General features: G+C 38.2%; 1 protein-coding gene across 1 annotated transcript; it reads right to left on the reverse strand.

Annotated features, from left to right (window-relative positions):
- Positions 1-1,297: 1,297 nt before the first annotated feature.
- Positions 1,298-18,559, reverse strand: LOC124629678 (cilia- and flagella-associated protein 44-like). Its single transcript, XM_047163191.1, has 43 exons — positions 18,538-18,559; positions 17,986-18,178; positions 17,587-17,749; positions 17,294-17,448; positions 17,016-17,179; positions 16,746-16,876; positions 16,403-16,507; positions 16,101-16,250; positions 15,969-16,028; positions 15,655-15,897; positions 15,402-15,578; positions 15,141-15,332; positions 14,631-14,773; positions 14,341-14,465; positions 14,014-14,194; positions 13,733-13,898; positions 13,516-13,619; positions 13,337-13,442; positions 13,031-13,203; positions 12,673-12,882; positions 12,452-12,562; positions 12,045-12,213; positions 11,522-11,695; positions 11,232-11,429; positions 10,849-10,996; positions 10,636-10,735; positions 10,445-10,547; positions 10,155-10,274; positions 9,760-9,958; positions 9,384-9,543; positions 9,155-9,293; positions 8,866-9,068; positions 8,403-8,523; positions 6,299-6,406; positions 5,738-5,842; positions 4,991-5,098; positions 4,647-4,798; positions 4,085-4,234; positions 3,677-3,822; positions 3,261-3,398; positions 2,886-2,999; positions 2,536-2,684; positions 1,298-1,698 (listed from the first exon to the last, which is right to left on the reverse strand). The coding sequence occupies exons 1-43, from the start codon at positions 18,557-18,559 to the stop codon at positions 1,381-1,383; spliced, it is 6,396 nt and encodes a 2,131-aa protein (XP_047019147.1). The 3' UTR covers positions 1,298-1,380.
- Between the last annotated feature and the right edge of the window lie 477 nt (positions 18,560-19,036).

Genomic DNA, 19,036 nt, shown 5'->3' on the forward strand with positions numbered 1-19,036 from the left:
ATTCATCTAAAGGTGGATTTACATGAAAAGAACATAGAGCTAGAGCTAGAACAAGAGCATTCTTTCGTGGTCTTTTAGTGTAAACAAAAACTCTTATTCAGCGTTTACATCAAACGAACAAAGAGCTAGAGCTAGAACAAGAGCATTCTTTCGTATTTTGTGTAGAGCTGGATCATTGAAGAAATCAATTGTTTTCCTCGGTTTATATTTGTCCATCAAAAAGTGCATACTTTTAAATGCAAACCATTTAGAATTATAAGTACAATCGGCACCGCTGCCTGATGGCGTACTCATTGTTTTTTGCCTTTCTCGGCGATAAGATGCAAGAAGCGAGTCCATCTTCTTTTTTACTTCTTCAACATTACATTTCAGTAGTTTTGCAATTTCTTGCCAAGCATCTTGTTTGTAAGTTGTATTTTTATAGTGTTCATACGTCGGATCCCACAGACATCTAAAATTTTGATAGGCTTCTATCATTAGTAAACATTTTTCTTGAGACCAATCCATAATTTAATCGATACAATCGCTAGAACACAAGAACGCTTTGAAAAGACCGCTCAGGGGCGCGAGCACGTTCGAACACGCAAGAACGCTCTAAGTAACTGTTCGCGCGCTCTAGCGGCGTTTACATCAAGCGAGCAAGCATTCTTAGAATATTCCATAGAAACTTTGCGAACGCACTCAGAACAACGAAAGAATGCTCTACGCCTGTTTATACTAAAATAATTTGACATAGTGGGGATAGAATGAGCATTCGCTCGTCTCATGTAAATCCACCTTTATACATGAGATATTCAAAATGTAACCTCAAATTACGAAACAAACTTACCTTCTATTTCATCTATAGAGTTTCTTGCCATTTTTATATGTTATTACACCGTGTATACTAGTAAAACACTTTTTAATTGCGTTAAACACGTAACTTGCACTGTCACAGCCACAAAAATTACAAAACATTGTTTTTCCCTACGCAATGCCACTGAATTCGCGAGGCGAGTCTTTTCGTGTTACAGCGCCGCCGGCGACTCGCCTGGCGAATCCTACGCAAAATGTACGCGGCCTCCCAAATCGTAGCGGCAACGAAAGTAACCACCCTACTCTATATACCTAATATAATATCGATCCATCTTTTGAAGCTTATAATTTGTAAAAAATAACTAAGAAGGTACACTAACTCCCAGCTCCGCGCGTTTCTGACCTCTAGCCGCAGTCGCGGTAAAAACGGTGGCCTTTTTTGAATTGTTTGGGTACGCCATCAAACTTGTTTTATAATAAAAAAAAATAAATAAGGCATACAGACATTTCTTAATATTTAATGAGAACTCACATACATCATTTTTCAAACACATTATTTCTAGTAGGAAATCCTGCGAGAGATTTCTAAGATCGACTGACACCACCGGATTGGCTTTGTCTTCCTGGCCCTATAATACTTGCAGACACACGGCTCACTAAAGACTGTCGTTCGGAAGTTGTCAAGGTACTACGTTTGGACTTGGGCCCTACGTCTTCGTCGTCGGAAGCCATTGACATTGGGGTTTTCGTGCCTATAGAGACTCGGCCTAAGGTTTTACGGTCGGAGGAGACCGCTGAACCCGTGCTCAGAATGGGTTTAAACTCTCCCTGAGATTTGCGTTTAATCGTGATGTCAGACGATTTACGACTTGGTCGCTTCGCGATGACACTTACTTTCGTCATCTGAAATATTTTTTGTGATAGGTTAGTTATGTTACGTGTTCAAATTGTTTATCAATCTTATCTATAGTTCGGCCATTCAGAGAATGCGTTCCTGACACGTCGCGATTGAACTGACGACGTAACTTTGCAATGGCGTTGCAGTTACGATAAAAATATTTTTGCTGGTTGTTTACCGTTTTAACAATTGAGGAGCATTAAAACAACATTATTATATCAATAATCAATGAATGTTATTACGTCGTCAGTTCAATCGCGACGTGTCAGGAACGCATTCTCTGAATGGCCGAACTATAATTGTCTACATAGGAAGTAAGTACGTACTCACCTATTATTTTAGAATTTATAATATACATACCTATTCGAATTGAGGCGACATCTAATGGCCAGGTTTGTAATAAAGAATTTACGAAATAAATTAATAGCATATTTATTACAGTAGGTACTTATATTAATTAATAATATTTAATCTCACGAAAGCGACTGATACATATAGTACAAGCTCGCAAAAGCTCGCTGTGTTCGAGTCGACGTGAAACTAGTCGTACAAAGAAAATGTGCCAAGATACCTATCTATTTATATTTGCTCATATGTACGATGGCAGATTAGATAATATAATTATGTAGCTAGCTTGCTATGTATGACTCAACCGCTTTCGTGAAACAAAACAACTGTATGTGAGCACAATACGATGAAACAATATACACAGTACAAGAAAAATATTTTTTGATAGGTACCTACTATATATATATACTATATACTATATATATATATATATACTTTTCGTATTTCGTAATCTAGAATCTATAATCTTGGCATAACTGAAAAGCTAGACTTACCGCATCTATGGCACTGGCTTGCATTGCTCTTTGCACTTCTTCAGTGATCTCTTGCTGTTCCTCTGGCTCTATTATCTGTGCCTGTAGAGCTTCTATCGCTCTGGCAACAAACCTCTTTATTTCTTCTTCTGGCATGTCAACACCGCAGTCTGTTAAGGTAAAAATAACTACATTCAGTAGGTGCTCAGTTTCTTTTTCAGTCTTCTCCATAAATTAAGAATGATATCATGCACAGGAAGGTATATTGAGATCCATGCACCTACATAAGTACTGGCTTCCAATTAAACAAGGGTTTCTGAGTTTAATCTTAATAGACACACAGGTACCAAGATCTAATGAAATAAAACTACCTTTGATATCTTCTATGACGTCAAAAGAACAGATTCTTTCGAGGCTATCGTTGGTGATAGGATGGTTTTCGTCCACTAATGATTTCACGAGAGACGCCAACGTCTCAGGATCGTCTAGAATGGAACACGGATATCAAATAAATTACTTTTTGAGGTAACGTAGCAAAATAGTTTTTATGAAAGAATTTATAATGTTTAAACATTTCTCGCTGACTAGTTTTCCCGCGGTTAGCTACCCAACAGTGAAAGAATTTTCCAAATTGTTTCGAAGCCTCTAGGGTCTAACTTAAAAATGTTTCATCTTTATTATACTAGTGTAGAAGTTTAGCAGTTAATTGAATGTGTCGATCTTGTCCAGTGTGAAACAACGCTAACCTATATCTTTGAAATGAGCGGAGTGCATGAGCGCAGCGATGGCAGGCCCGAGGCGCTCCTCAAGTCGTTCATGCTCTTCCACCAACTCCGAGAGAGCACCTTCCAGACTGTCCATCACAGACTCCGGAGATTCCATAGCTTCAATTATTGCCAACTATGTTCAAAATGATTTATTAGTATTTGTACCGTTGTTGTCAATTATGATATGATTGATGAGCTGATAGTTAAGGACGCCTAAATGCTGTCTGCTGAACATCTCGCACGACATCCAATATAATTTCGATGTTACGGTCCAAAAATATTCGTATTACGTTAATAATGAAAATAATCTGCAATGCCATCTTGGTGTGCATAAGCTATTAGGATCTGTGGGGCGCAAAATTAAGTAGGTAAGACAAGCAGAGCGTTTTGAAAACTTACTTGTTGCTTTACGAGGAGATCAACTAAAGCCGCTAAAGCGTCAAATGCTCTAGTCTGCTGCTTGTAGTTTCTCGGATCACCGCCAGCTTTTAGCTGCCACTTGCGTACAACAGCATCCACCAAATCATAGCGAGAACACTGTCTGCAAGGCACATTTACAATATCTGTCAGAGTAATCTGACACGACCGGTGAAAGATCAGATGTAACCATTTACGTTCTTACCCTTCACGGGTTTATCAATCACCAACTACCACTTCGGTTCCGTAAAACCAGAACTTACATCCTCATTGAATTTAAACAACCTGATGCCAATTGTACTAAAATGTTTCATCAATTGTTGTGCGTTACTAGCGACGTGATCGAAAATGAATGAAAGAGAGTAAGTGAACTTAATTATATATACCCAGTCATGACGTCAGGCAGCATGGTCATGACATCTTTGAGCAGGAGCTCAGCTTCATCCCGCGATAAACGCATTGCGTCGAGGCAGTCGAATAGTAACATCATTGATGTTACGTTTTCTGTCATTTCCGTTTTTGAAATTAAAGGTGTTCTGCAAGTTAACAATAAAAAGAAACTGATAATTTTAACACTTATACAACTTCAAAAGTCAAAAATCTGGAATCGAATGTAGGAAACGAATGCCGAATGTAGAGCGCGATGTAAATAAAATAAATGTGTAAGTTTTTGAGATGCTACGTGAAAGCTGTCTGACTTGAGAGGCCGTCGTCCAAAGTAGTATTTTTTTTTAAATAAAATTTTTAATAATAATAAAAAATCTTTATCTTTCTCTTCAATTACAGTGTTAAAAGTACATTACAATACAAGTTGCATTGTTTGTGTTCCAAATTTGTGTTGATACACTACTAAATAAATATAGGATTTAAGAAATTTCCGTATTGAGGCTAGGTATACCTAATGACATTTCACGTAATATCATTGTGGGGTACTATTACAGGACTCACATGGGAAAGTATTTTTTATGTTCCTGACGAGCACGAGGTGCCATCACTAGATAAATGTCCGATGGCTCCGGTTCCATTGGTCTGTAAGATGGCGGTGGGCTCCTCGTTGATAACGGCTTCTGGCGAAGACTTAAGATTTCCGCTTGCAGTTCCTGTTGAAATTACTTTCAGTAACAAGTAGTAGGCAGGTGAAATAGATAGATTCAAAGCAATTAAATATGAAGCTTTAGAAATTAATTAGGAGACATTGGGGGACAAGCATTCTCTCAGACCTCAATATATACGTGCTTTCAAGGTGTCTCACCTTATTTGTAAGTACACGCATGTATAATGGTAGCAATCACCTTTATTTGTTGCTTCTGTCGTTGTCTTATAATAAGGAGACGCATGACGTCACGCTGATATTGTTCTAAGTTGTATCCTCCACACATCTCAGCAATAGTTTGGGGGCTCTGCAGTACGAATTCAAAATTAGAAAAAGTGGCCTGTTTCCTTCGGAGCAGTCGCGGTTTTAGTTATCGGCACTACATTAGCATCCGCCCCGGGGGGTGATCAGTAGGCGACAGGCGCGGGGGTGCCACCGCCTGCATCACAAGAATCGCCCCTTGTGCTCCGACCATCATAGGGGCCCCTCCCCACTGGGGGGAGGCATGAGGGGCCTGCCGTGAGGCGGGCAATCGCCGGTGGGGGACTGGATGCCATAGATTCCCAGATCCCCTCCACTCAGGAGGTCGGAGTGCCGCTGGGCCTTTTTAGTGGGTATACCGGGAACGTTTGTACCGGGCAGCCCCACATACCCCTCTCCGCTCCCCCGACGGGAAGGGCATACGTAATAGCATTTTTTACCCAGCGACAACAAAAAAAAAAAAGATACTAAGAAGAACAACAAAAATTTGTTTCGTTATATTTTTTTAACTGACTAGTATGGTAACTCAGTGACCTGGGTTGAGGAGGTCAGAGAGGCAGTTAAACACTGGTACTCAAGTACATCCGGTTAGATTGAAAGCCGACCCCAACATAACTAAACAGATATTTTTTCAAACAGCAGGGACCTTTGAATAAAAGTAAAAAGTTAATAAAACCAGGTTCACCGTGTAAGGTAGCGCTTCCGATTGCAGTGCTGCAGCCAACCGGAGGCGATCGGAATAGTTGTTCATAGAGGATAGATATTTCTTTTCGAGCTCGCTAATGCGCTCCTGAAATAAATAATTAAATTATTATATTTAAAAGATCTCATATTAAATTGAGTATCTGATTGATGTCATAATCGACACAATATTAATTCTATTTTCTGAAAAGACGTGAAAAGAAAGTATATAAGAAGAAGTAAGTGGTATCAGCTTCGGATTCTTTGAGACATCTCTCAACGATTTTTGGTATTATACCAAAGATTGCTAAACGTCAGTATTGCAAAAATGGGTGGTTCCAAATTAATGGCGGATAGTAACGTTTCGCGTCCCCCGAAGACCCGCATTTTTGAGCAGATTTCTTAGCAGATTTTCTGTTATGGCATCTCCGCTAGTGAGTTTGATCTCCATGGCGACAAGTAAATGCCTAGTTAATTTAGAATTAAGTAAATTACCTATTGTAAAAACTTATGCACAATTAAATTTAATAAACGATGTATTTATTTATAATTATTAATGACTCACGCTCCAGGTCTTAAGCTGTGCGCGCACGTGCGGCAGCGCGCCGTACCGCAGCGAGTACTTGTGGCGACGCGCCATCTGCCGCAGCAGGTCGTCCAATGTGCGGTCCACCTTAAGCGAACAAACCACGCATCACCACAAATTCAATGACGCACACAAAATTACACAAAATTTTACAAAAATAAAACATACAGGTGGCAAAAACTAGAAAATAAAGCTGCTACTGGGGAGTTGGTTGCGAAGTGGTGAAGGGTGGGCTTGGGGGTGAAGGGTGGGTTTGGCGGTCGTCTTTTGTTTTTAACGTTCAAAAAATGCTGAATCGGCACTGGCTGATTTATGATCCTAATTTGAATAAACGTTGTAACGTAGTTATTAAGTAAATGCTTGTAGTTTCCTGTAATTGGGGGAAGATAGCAATCAGTTCCTATGTATTTTGCGTTTATTGTATCTGATCTGTGTATCCTCTGTTAGAAATTCAAATCGAAGTAAATAAACAAATTGGGATATTATAAATTGCATATCAAATAAATAATCGCCTATCAATAAGTACTCATCATTTATATTCTTTTTTACATCAAATAGCTTACTTCACTACAAATAAACTAAATGTTTAACAAAACTCAAACTGCAGATAATTCGAAATTATACATCAATATGACATTACTTTTTTCCTTATAATGCAATACAGTTAAATTTATTCTTGTACAAAAATACTACATACAAGCATTAAATACTGAATGCACAGCAAATTTCCCATATTTCATAGCAAAATATCTATCCCAGTCGCATATTAACCAGTAAGTACAACAAAACCTGTTCATCATATTTGTCTTAATTTTCAAGAAGCCACGCTTGGCAAATTTAATGATTATTATAACAAAAAAATCCTGTCACATTGCGTTATTTCTAAAAGCAGAACAAATTAACTGAAATCTCATTCAGCGTACTATGAATATGGTAGAATTTTATTAAGATTCAATTTATTTAGCAAATTGCCATTTATAACCTTCAATTAAAAACATTGTTTTAAAAATTGAAGCTAGTAACGAAAACGAATCGCTGCAAAACCGACTCCACGTAGTCTTGTCTGCCCTACCCCTAGAGTGCAATTCTAAACCGCGTAGGCGCGGAGGGGCGAGGCGGCTTGCGAGCTGAGGCGCAGGTAGTTTTAATGCTCACCGACGCGGTTGAGGCTGGCCGGCTCTGCCGGCCAGTAAGCCGAAGCTGCGGTGGTGAGCGTGAAAACCATCAGCGACGATAAGCTCGCATGGGACCGCCGGAGCCACGAAGCGCCGGAGCCGTGACAGAAGCCATGCTTGCTGCATGTTGCATGCTTACTTCCATGTTGCATGCCTGCTTACATGCTGCATGCCTGCTTGCATGCTTCAGGCTTGTTTGCATGCTTTTTACAGGACAATAAAAATTCCAAAACTATGCCAAAATATGATTCTGACTATAAACATTCTGAAATATGATAGTTCTACCTTTTAATGACTATATGAAATGTATGCCAAAAGGAAGTACTGACAATAACTAAAAATGCACCAGCCCCATTTTTTTTAAGAACTATATGTGCAAGCATATCATCGGACTTGCGATCCGACTCAAGTACGTGGCGCCACCTGCAGAGGTTAAAAATGTGCCTTTTGGGCAAAAAAGGAAGCGTGGACGCTTATTAATAATTCAATAAATTACAATTTTGTATTTAATTTTATATTTTTTTGCTGATCTCATCATGTGGTAATTAATAAATAATAAGATGACTGTGACTAATAAAATGCTGTTTTATTCAGAAAAACTGCTGTAAATAATATAAAAATAGAAGCTATATTTAAAAGAAAAAGAGTTAACATATATAATGTGCATTAAGATTATTAGCTGTGCATTGATGAAAAAGCTTTTGCTTTAGGAAAAATCGCTGTACGCTGCGAAAATAAATTGTAGTGTGTTTAGTGATATTTTGAGTTGAATATTTTGCTGTGCAATCAGTAATTTTGATGGGAATTCGGAATTTTATTGCATAGAAAAAGGATGTTTTTTGATTTGCGTTTAAATACTACCCATAAATAATCGTTATTTTTTTGAGTTGTCAATAAAAGAATAGTACCTTGCGTGGCTTGCCCAGCTTGCGCGTGAGCACGTCTCGCATCTGCGCGCGCAGGTCCGTCGCCTCCGCCTCCATCGCGCGCAAGTCCACGTTCATGCGGAACAGGTGAGTGCGGTTTATCCTGCATGCCAATGTTTCTGAACTAGTCTCTTGTCTTACACACGATTGTCATAAATTCACAAGTATGTATTGGCAATGTAAAAGAACTTACATTAACGTGCATAATTTTGATACGAATATTATGGAATACTTGGACGGATATAGTGGAAGAGGAAGACCAAAGGAACGATGGATAGAATATGGTAAGAAAGAACGTTACTTGTAAGGACGGCAGATAGAAGAGTATGAAAGAAGAAAACTTGCTGCGCCGACCCCAAATAAAATTGGGACAAGGGCAGGAGGAGGATGATGATGATGATGATGATGATTATGGAATACTTCACAGATAAAAGCTTCTCCTTACTTCTGCCTTAACCTCTGCTGCCTGATCTCTTCTTGTAGTTCCAAAACTCTCTTCCTCAGTCGGGTGAGTAATGCTTCAGGGAACACCACAGCCTGCGACAGGCCCTTAGCACCGGTGCACCCGCTTATAGCTGCCGCTCTAATTTGATCATAACGAAGGACCACTACCGTCTCCACATCGTTCAGGCAACTCTGCTTTTCCAGCTTAATTAAAGAAATATCGTGCATAAGTAATAATTGTTTTAACTTAATTTACTACGTATAAAACTGTTTGTTTATTACGTGTGTACCATAAATTCCCTCAAATCATTTTTTCTTTGATCCAGTTGCGCAGACAACTTCCGCCTAACCTTGTTATGTGCCTCAATGTCCCGCTTTAAAAGCTCAACCAAACGGTCTTGCTCCATTATATTTTGTTCAAGCTTATGTCTAAAAAAAAAAAACAAAAAAAATGTTTCTTTAAAAAAAAACAATTATGGCAGTTCCCAGTAAATCATGAGTACCTAAATCAGTCATTACCTGTCACCTCTCATTTCGTATGTTAGATCGTAAGTTTCCTGTTCGCAGCCTTCGGGACAGATATTGGGATCCAGGCGTATGGGACCAATGTCTCGACTGTCCAAACTGCCTTCATCTTCTTCGTCGCTCGATGATGATGATGACTCCGATTCAGAAGATTCTATTGAATCATCAAAACGTTATTAGTTGTTCCCCGCGATTTTACTCACGTCCCAAAAACCTTGGGTATTCGACAAGGTCAAAAATAAATTAAGTACGTAAGAGTATAAGTTACATTTTCTTTTCGTATTTATTATTTTCTGGGCAATTTTAAAAATGCCTGTCTTACTCTTTTTACGGGGAAACAAACCCCCAAAATCGAAATCAATGTTTTTACCATCATCATCGTGAAGTCGGGGCGCGCGGTACTTCTTCTTGAATATTCTGCGCAAGAAGTCAGCGAACTTGTTGTCCTGCACCAGTCTCTTGAACTTCCTCTGCAACTCCTCACAAGCAGCATTGATGTTGTCTTTCTCTGCCTTATGCTCTTCGATGCGATGCTCGCATTCGCTTATCTGTTCTTGAACGCCTCGGACCTGATAGATTTTAAAACTTATTGGGTTTGTTGCTGATTCTTGCGTAAGTTGGTATTAACGAATTTTACTGGCTCTCCAGGTAAGCTAACTCATATATTGGTATCGTAGTTCAACTATGTATTTTCTTTGACAAGCTTTATCAGAATTTACATTACCTCTTGCTATTTCTCCTTCATTAATATGGAACAGTCATTACCTGCATTAATTTTGAGTAAACTCGTTCAGCTAATCGGTCCTCATGCATCTCGAAGCGGTTCAAGACATTCATTTCTCTGTGCAACTGGCACAAGTGTATCTCCAGCAGTTGCGATTTTTCCTGAAACAATTTTGTACCAGTAAAGCGTGACGTCGAAGGTCCCTCGCGATAGACGCTGAGTCAATGCGTAGTTACAATGTATGAAATCTTACACACATTAAGTTAAGTGAAATCTTACACATATAGTTTCGAGTATCTACGAGTTTTTAGTAATTTAGAAATTGTCAAACCTGAACTCTTATGCGCGTACGCTGTAACTCTTTTAACCGCGCATCAAATTGGGTAACTGCAGCTTCTGCCTCCACTAGTAGCCTATCTTGTTCAAAAAGATGCCTGTAATAACATGGCAAAATATGTAGTATTAAGAGCAACATTACAAAAGAATATTGTTTTTTGTAAGTAATTTCTAATTTATATACACCTCTCAATGCGTCTCTCTCGAATTTCATTCTCAATCTCCGTGGATTCCTGGTCTTGCCTAACTCTCAGAAGTTCCCAAGAAGCAACCAGAGGGCGTGTTACTGCAATTAAAAATACATGGTCATGGCAAAGAATATTTATAGACTGAAAGCTGGGTTTAGTAGTTAAATACAAAATACCGTAAGTGTGGATCGGAATCTGTTGGTTCTCTCACCAGTAATCGGTACGAAGCTTTCAACCCTTGGTGCGCGTACTCTGGCTGCTTGGTGCATTTGAGACATTCTTCTTCGCTCCTGAACTTGTTGTGATTTTTTTGACGTTGGTGCGCGACCACCATGTGTATGTATAGGCTCCGGTTTTACCTGTGACATTGATTTTTTAAGTATATAAAATCCTTAATGATTAAAACAGAGTTCATAACAACGTAAATTCCATACGAACATACCTACTAAATAAAGACCATTCTATGCCCTTGGAATATTGGAATAAGAATGAACTGTTCTTTTAAATAGGAAATATATGTATATATCATATATATATATATATATCATTTTGAATAGGAGATAGGAATGCAGGCCAAAATATTACAATACTCACTTCCAGATGCCTTTCAGGGAACTCAAGTTCGACGTCGAACGGGGGCAGTGGTGGAGGAGTTTTCACAAGCTTGGCTGGTATCTCTATGCGGATCTCTGACAACCGCTCCCCGATCTCCTTCATACGCGCCACCATCTGAACTTTTCGGTTCCTTAGTTCAAGCACTTTCTCATTGAATTCGTGTTTTATATCATATATCTGGAAATTAAGTTTAATGTATTATATGGTAATGGATCTTAATATCTTTATTTGCTATATATGAAACTCCTTGTTATTTTGAACAGACTGACCTCTTTCCGTATTAGGCAGACACGTAACTGAGTATTGTGTCCAGGCGGTGCCACATAGTCAGGATGTGTTTTCAGTATGCGGTTACCGATGCTTGCCTCAGCTTCCTTCAATGCCTCGGCTGCCCCCGGAGGCATCGCGTTTGGGTCTGGTTTTAGATTGAGATGATTTTGCCACTACGGAGAAACATTCCAGATAAATCACCAATTTAGGAGATAATTAAAGCACTAGAAATTTCTGTCGACTGGCTTTATTCAGACCGGCGGCGCCCTATTTATACCCGCACGCCTGCGGCAGCGAAAATCTGCTTTTGAAATTTCAAAATTTTGAATTTGACGTTTAATCCTAATTTCTATTTTCTTCATGAGTATTGAAGGTTGCAAGTCAAAGATGGTGTATGCGTTTCATGACGCTACAATGTTTATTTATATAGTTAGTTATCGCATTATTTTTGTTACATAAAGCTTAAACTGATTTTGCAAAGTTGTAGAAGATAATTAGAGGAAAAAAAGGAAATACACAAACCTCAATAAATTGATTATGATGTCTGTTCAGGCGGATGTGGTAATTTCTGAGAGCTTTCTTAAGAGGGTATGGTGGTTTTGGTGGAAGGCCTAGTAAGAACGAAGCAACCCTTGGAGGACCGTATGACGCCCTGCGAGCCGCTACTCGACGAATCTGTGACTCCGTTCGCCTGTTTTAGAATAATATGATGATCGATAGTGATAAAGAATATGTTTCGTAATAGTTGTGAAAGATTTTCAATCGAACAAAATTACTTACTTCAGCTCTTTCTCAGCCAATTCCAACAAATTCATATCCCTAGCAGCATGTACATTTCAAACACAAATTAAACACATTTCATAATATCTCCTAGTTAGGGTATTGAAAATAAATGGAAATGTAAAATCAAAGAATGTGATGTACGCTACCTTCCTTTCAAAGCAGCTTCAGCTAACTTCTGGTACACTTCATCAAGTTGCGCGTAGAATGCTTTGGAGAGATTCTTTTGGCGTAGAGTTCTTAGTATCATTTCAGGCTCCCTGCAATAATTATCAAGGTACCTACAACCTTCAGAAAGTGAGTGTTTTAAAACAAAGGACAATCAGTTCCAATCTACTTCAAATAGTTTTTTTAATCATTCTACACTTACCTTATTGCCCTCACACTAAAAGGAAATACGTCGAGCTGTATAATATTCCTTGAATACATCTTTTCTAATCCCAAATCAGAAGCTTCCAGTTGATGGGCTAATTTTCTGATTGTCAGAGCTTTAGCATCATCCAATTCTCTTTCTTGAACTTTCAGGGGACGGGGGTCTAGGGTTACGTCTATTTGTTGCGAAAAAGGTAATGCTCGATTCCTGGATAAATTAAATATGTTTAATTAGTTCTTAGATATGTGACGACTAATGGGCTGTAAGTAAGCACTATCTGGTTAAGCTTTTGTTATTCAAAAACTCAGGATCTGGGACATCCATATTTTACAAGAAAATCTAAATTATTTCTTACGCTTTTATTAATTTGCTGTACTCAGTTGTGATTACAGCCAGTTGTTCTCGAACTTTCTTTTTATGTGCGTTTGCAATGGCCATCATTTTGTCAAATTCCTCTTTCTGCTTTAGCTGTTCGTGGGACATCAATTCACCTTCTACTGTGCTAGGCTCTTTTAATTTGGTAACTGTCTGCAAAAGTTGAATATTTTGGCTAAGCTTGATTCTAACCATGAGATAGTGTTATTTATGCTCAGATTTTCTGTGGTCTCAATGATAAGAGCAAGGTAAATAAAGTAATATATATACAACTTTTTCGACTAACCATCGAGTCTGGAGGGTATGGCAGTATCTGCTTCGGTAGCAGTCGTTCTGGAAAATTTACTCTATAAGAGAAAATATTACCGTCAGCCCCAGAAGAATATAGGTATCTGAAATTAAAACAATGGAATTAAGGACGGCTTATTTATTAACTTTACCTTCAATTTTTTTAAAGGATCTTACTTTGAATTGTGGCTAAATTCCAGACATGTAATACGCCCAGTGTATTGATCGTGCATCGGTAAATAGTAACTGTCAATGAAGTCTATACGAGGTATTGGTTGTTTCTGAAAAATTTAATAAGAGAGGATTTATTTGCAAATTAAATAAAAGCAATAAATATTTGAATGGGCTTCATAAAATAATCTTGTTGATTACTGTTCTTTATCACAAATATTACCTCTTCTTTAGCTAATCGACGACCTTTCAAGCTTCGTAATAGTTTCTGCTGGGCAGCCATCCAAACTCTGAAGTGATGTTGAGGATTATCTTCCTCTTCAGTTGGCATGCGCACCACTCGGATATATCCCCTGTTTGTTCCAACTACCAAGTACCTCCCGTCGCATCTGATTCAATATTGTTTAGTTCGGATGTCAAAAATAATTGCAGGCTTTCAAGCGTTACGAATTAACAAGAAATAGCTATGATACACTACATTTTTTACTATAGTAGGTAACTTACACAAATTTCAGAGAAGTCATATCTTCACACCAAGCTCCGATGAAAGGAGCGTACTTGAGGATTTTGTTGGTTCCAGGCTGGATAAGAAGCAAAGCTCCTGTACCTTGCTGAACAATCCAGATGCCTTCATGGCAGTATTCGGCCCAAGTAATTGTTGTTCCTAGCATGCTCTCGCTTTCCACTAGGATAATAAAGCATTCGTTTGAGGATTTAAATTATTCGATCTATACCTACTAAATGTTACATTATGTTAAGAACAATTAAAAACACAATGTAGGTAACTGGCTTAAACAAGAGTGATCCTTAGTGAATCATTAAGTAACTTACTTAGTTCTATTTCGCCGATCCACTCAGTTGGTTCATCATCATCTCCTATAGCAGCCTGTGCTTTCAAAGTTTCTTCATCTATGCTTGCAAGATCTTCCGGTTCTGGGAAAGGCCTGTGGCGCATGCTAACAAAACATTTTTAATTTAATAACTCACTTATGACCAACATAATATTTAGCACATGGAATTCAAACTTTGTCTTAAAGTTATAGGTGGCTAAATGTTTGCTACTTCGGCACTTCTAAGTTTTCATTTTCATCATTGCAGCAGCATTAGCAATATCTACTTACAATTGCTTTTTCACCAATGATTCTTTATAGGATTGAAATTCTAATTTAAAAGTTGAAATATCGGCGTACGGGCGCACTACGGGCAACGGTAAAGTCGCCTCCATTATGAGTCCCAATTGACCACAGAGCAAAAGTGTGCGGTCCTGAAAGGTACAAAGTTATCTTAAAAGCTTTTGTCTTTAAATATTCAATTAATTGAACACAAATTGAACAACTCACACATGATATTTTTTTAGCAGTGCACAAAATGTGTGGATCAGAATCATTAAGAGAACATACTTCCATTACTAGGTAAAACAAGATGTTTTTTATCTGAACTAAAATCTATTGAGCGAGACCCATGTAGGCGCTGCACGTGCGGTCGGCAGTGGGTAATCGCCAGCTCGCTTTTAAAACTCACTCTCACTCAAACTCTTCTCTATTATATGATAGATGTTAAAAGCAACAAAAAATACGAGGATGTTAGATTTAGGTACAATACAGGTCGTATTCTTGACTGTTTAAACTTACCGTGTTAGGTTTCCATGTAATGAAAGCGATATTATTTGGAGTTTCAATGAAACCAACTCTCTGAAGTTCGAAGGGAGTGCCTAAATTCAACTGGTACATAAATATGGTGCTGTCCTGCCCACAAGTCACCAGTATAGTGCGCTGTGCGTTTATTGATATTTGCGTTATCGCTTTTGAGTGTGGTTTTAATAACTAAAAATAAATATTATTATTTTATTTTAAAGCTTTACTTTTTTATAAGCCTAGATAAAAAAATCTCACCGATATCAAATCCAAGACGTCAGCTTCGTCAGACTCATCGCTATGAATAGTGAGTACTGAATCTATCCGAATGTCGATCATAGTTTTCTGACCTTCAAGTCTTTCCGGATGTAGCAGCAACGTGCGCATTATACCGTCTTCAAAACCCACTATTAAGATATGAGAGGTTTCATCCACCTTCAATATTGGAAACATAATTAAATCTCATTTCAAAAATATATTTTTTAACACAGAAATTAAAATTGTTACTTACGTCTGTAGGTGGGTAAAGTAGACACGTAACAGGTTTCGGGAAAATATATCGAGCCAGAAGAGTGTGCTTTCGTGTATTATAAGCATGTAAAGCACCATCTTCTCCAGTTGTGATCAGGATGGGATGTGTCCTTATAGCAGCCATAGCAACGACACCCCCAGAATGAGAAGTAGTAACCTTCCGATGATTACAATCTATTTTATCAACATCGAGTTCCACAACCCAAACGCCACCCTTGCCGTCCTAGAAGGGAAATAGACGTGAATACTGTCTATGTCTGTCCTATTTTATACAGAATTGTATTTAATACTTACTTGGGCGTACCAAAAAGTGTCTTTTTTATGTTTTAGACACATGATCTCGCAACCAGGAACCTGTAAACGAAATATTGACTTTTGGTAGGGACCTAAAAACGTAGTCTCGGTGAAACATAAATGTATACACACGCAAGTCTCAGCAACAGGGTTAAGTTCCACGTAAGGGTCATCTTCGGGTGGATCAGCTTGGTCCACGGTATCCCAATACCACGCACGGATGCATCCATCGCGAGCTATAGTTGTCACTTCGTCACCAGCTGGGCTTAGCATAAATTGGATCTGAAATGTGTTTATGAAAAACTAATATGATCTAGAAGCAAAGGTCGGTTGATAGTTAGGTTTGCTCAGTATCGAAGTTGGTCAAGATAGCTTTGATATGGGATAAGCGTAAGCGGGCCGGTGTGGGAATATGTGTATGTAATTCTACTTACAATGGGTGCTTTATGACAGAATTTTCTTCCCTTCTGTGTGACTTCTAGTTTAACGAGGCCTGCTTCCCACACTAATATATTGCCCCATTCACATCCAGATAATACCTAAAAAGCATATTTAACAAACTTACCAAATAAAGGAATGGATACCCAATTTAAAGGACAGCAATTATAAAGGTCGTTATTTTATTCAAAAGGGAAAGGGTTAGATGATAAATGTCAGCATGAAACTTTGTTTCAAAAAGAGCCGTGACCTTTAGATATAACGTGTCGTAAAAATAAAACGTTTACCAGTTAAAAATTTTCTATGAACAAGTATAAAACAGCAATTACTCAAATTTACCTTTTCATCAGGCATTGGATAAACGCCGAGAACGTCACAGATCTCTGTCTTGCCAAATCTGCCAAGTTCGCCTTTCAGTTTCAGTCCAGTAAACGTTTCAGCCATTTTCCAGAATTTTATATGAGCGGCACCTATAACATCCAGAAAAGTGCCGATTGTGATAAATTGATTATTTTTCAACTTTATTGTTTTATAAATACCGATGCTTTTAATCATCTAAAAATAAAATGAGTTTCTGTTAACATAAAAAAGCGTCAGTTCATAAATGACCTGCTGTAGTAAGTTGTCCTTCACAGTAGGGCGAGAACTTGACCGCGTTAACGTCGTAAGTGAAGGCGCTAGTGCGTAGAAGAATCTTGTGTCGTCTCCAGTTCCAAATGGTAATGTTGTAATCTGGTTCCTTTCCCACTGAGGCTAATAGCAGACCGTCTGGACTGTAAAGTTCAACATTACCTAAGTAACCAGGTAGTAATGAGAATTTATATCTCAATACTTTGTATCCAGAAAGAAAAAAACTTGCAATAGCAACTTCTACATGTAAAAGTTACCTGAAGTCCAAAATGGCATAAGCATTAGTAGTTCCATCACGAAGGGCTGCGTCTATTTCCATTTGAGGCCACGTATATAACATTATCAGTGGTTCACGTTCCCCCTCTCTATCCTCTGCTATCGCTATGCGATAATAAGGGTCTGTTCTGTAGGACTAATCACAAAGACGAATTGGGTACAATTTAATGCATTATTTAGGTACAGAACATTTAATTATTACGTTGTTGGGACTGGACCTACATTTCTATGGCATTATAGATAAAGGTTACAAAGAGGGAATGAATTAATTTACCGTTAGACTCCCGACTGTTCCTCCAGTGGTGCTGCGGCGAAACCACGTCTGCTTCGTATTGACGTCGAGAAAAGTAATAATGCTGCCAGCCGACCAGCACACGACCGAGTCATCGCACGCGCATAGATTGAAGAACTTGTGACAGTTGTAGCCGTAAGAATGTCTTAGTTTGGTTAAGAAAGTTATTAAAGAAAAACTTAACGTCGTAATTTAGGTAAACAGTCGGGTGTTTACCTATATTAGAACTTTTTTTATACAACCATCCCCATCCTCTATGAAAGTCATTGAATAAATAGAACCAGCTACTTGAGCTATTCATACTGTAAAAAAATCTGTTTGGAGTAACCCAAGATAGATTACGACACGCTTTTTGCTTGCTGTATTTACTGCAAAGGATACTCAAAATCGAACATATCGATCGGTATAGAAGAATGTGGCGTAGTAACTGCTTCAGAAATGAAATCATCGTAGTCATATTCTGTGAGGATAGACTCTTCTTCCACGAATTCCTCTTCATTACCTTCATACATTTCAGGCTCCTGCTCTTCAGCCTGTTTTTCATTTTCCTCACCTTCTCCTTCTTCGCCCTCCGCTATTGTAAAGAGATATATTAGATATCTACTTAGTTAATAATTTAGCTGATCATGAATTGACTGCCAATAACTTCGGACATTTTAGTTCTGTTATTTTTAAAAGTTCAATTAGGTATGTTTAATATTTTATAGCTGCGCTTCAAAAATTGTCGTAGATACAGAAACCGGAAAATCTTTCAAACAGCAGATACCATAACCAGGGCTATCGGTCTGCCCAGGTACCTTAAAGCTGGGTTGATGAAGTCAGGTGGGTAGACGAACTACGCATAAGTACCTAAGATTAATAATCAACTGCATCCAGTTAGACGAAATAGGATACGCATTCATTTTAAATGAAGATATTTAGATAAAAACTCACCGTTGGGATCCTTGTCAGACATCGGTACCTATGTATTCACCGTCACTTTTCAAACCTCAAGCAAAAATGAATGTTCGATGGGTACTTAAGTAATGTTACTGGAATAATAATTGTTTTATTAATACTCGCTTCAACTTTGAGTTTCAACCATATAATAGAACGGACTCTGTGGGTTCAACTTTTATTGAATATCGGAATCTTTTCGTTGCTAAGATACGTAAGTTCGGGATTCAAAATTCGGTTTCAGACGGTTTGGCGCCATTTTAAGTAAAGTTTTTCTAACGAGTTGCTTATATTATTATAAATGGAAAAAGAGAAAGTATTATAAAGGAGGCTTTAAATAAATTGAAATGTAGAACGTTTTTAACTATTCAGCGGTATTGTTCAGTGAAAGGAATTGATGTTTGATTTAGTAAATGGCTATATATTCAAATAGTCACTTCCAAGCTTGTAGTTACGACAAATACTGGCAACACTGTACATTTATTTGCGTGGTATT

Source organism: Helicoverpa zea, chromosome 4 (assembly GCF_022581195.2).
Source record: "Helicoverpa zea isolate HzStark_Cry1AcR chromosome 4, ilHelZeax1.1, whole genome shotgun sequence".
In the NCBI taxonomy this organism is placed as follows: domain Eukaryota; kingdom Metazoa; phylum Arthropoda; class Insecta; order Lepidoptera; family Noctuidae; genus Helicoverpa; species Helicoverpa zea.

What these genes read in the sequence shown, in the direction of transcription:
- LOC124629678 (XM_047163191.1), bottom strand. Translation starts at nt 18,559, where the DNA reads ATGTCTGACAAGGATCCCAACG. An exon ending in ACCCTGTTGCTGAGACTTGC is followed by an intron (nt 16,029 to 16,100) that starts GTGTGTATACAT and finishes TTTCGTTTACAG; the next exon opens with GTTCCTGGTTGCGAGATCAT. An exon ending in ACGTCTTGGATTTGATATCG is followed by an intron (nt 15,333 to 15,401) that starts GTGAGATTTTTT and finishes ATTTATTTTTAG; the next exon opens with TTATTAAAACCACACTCAAA.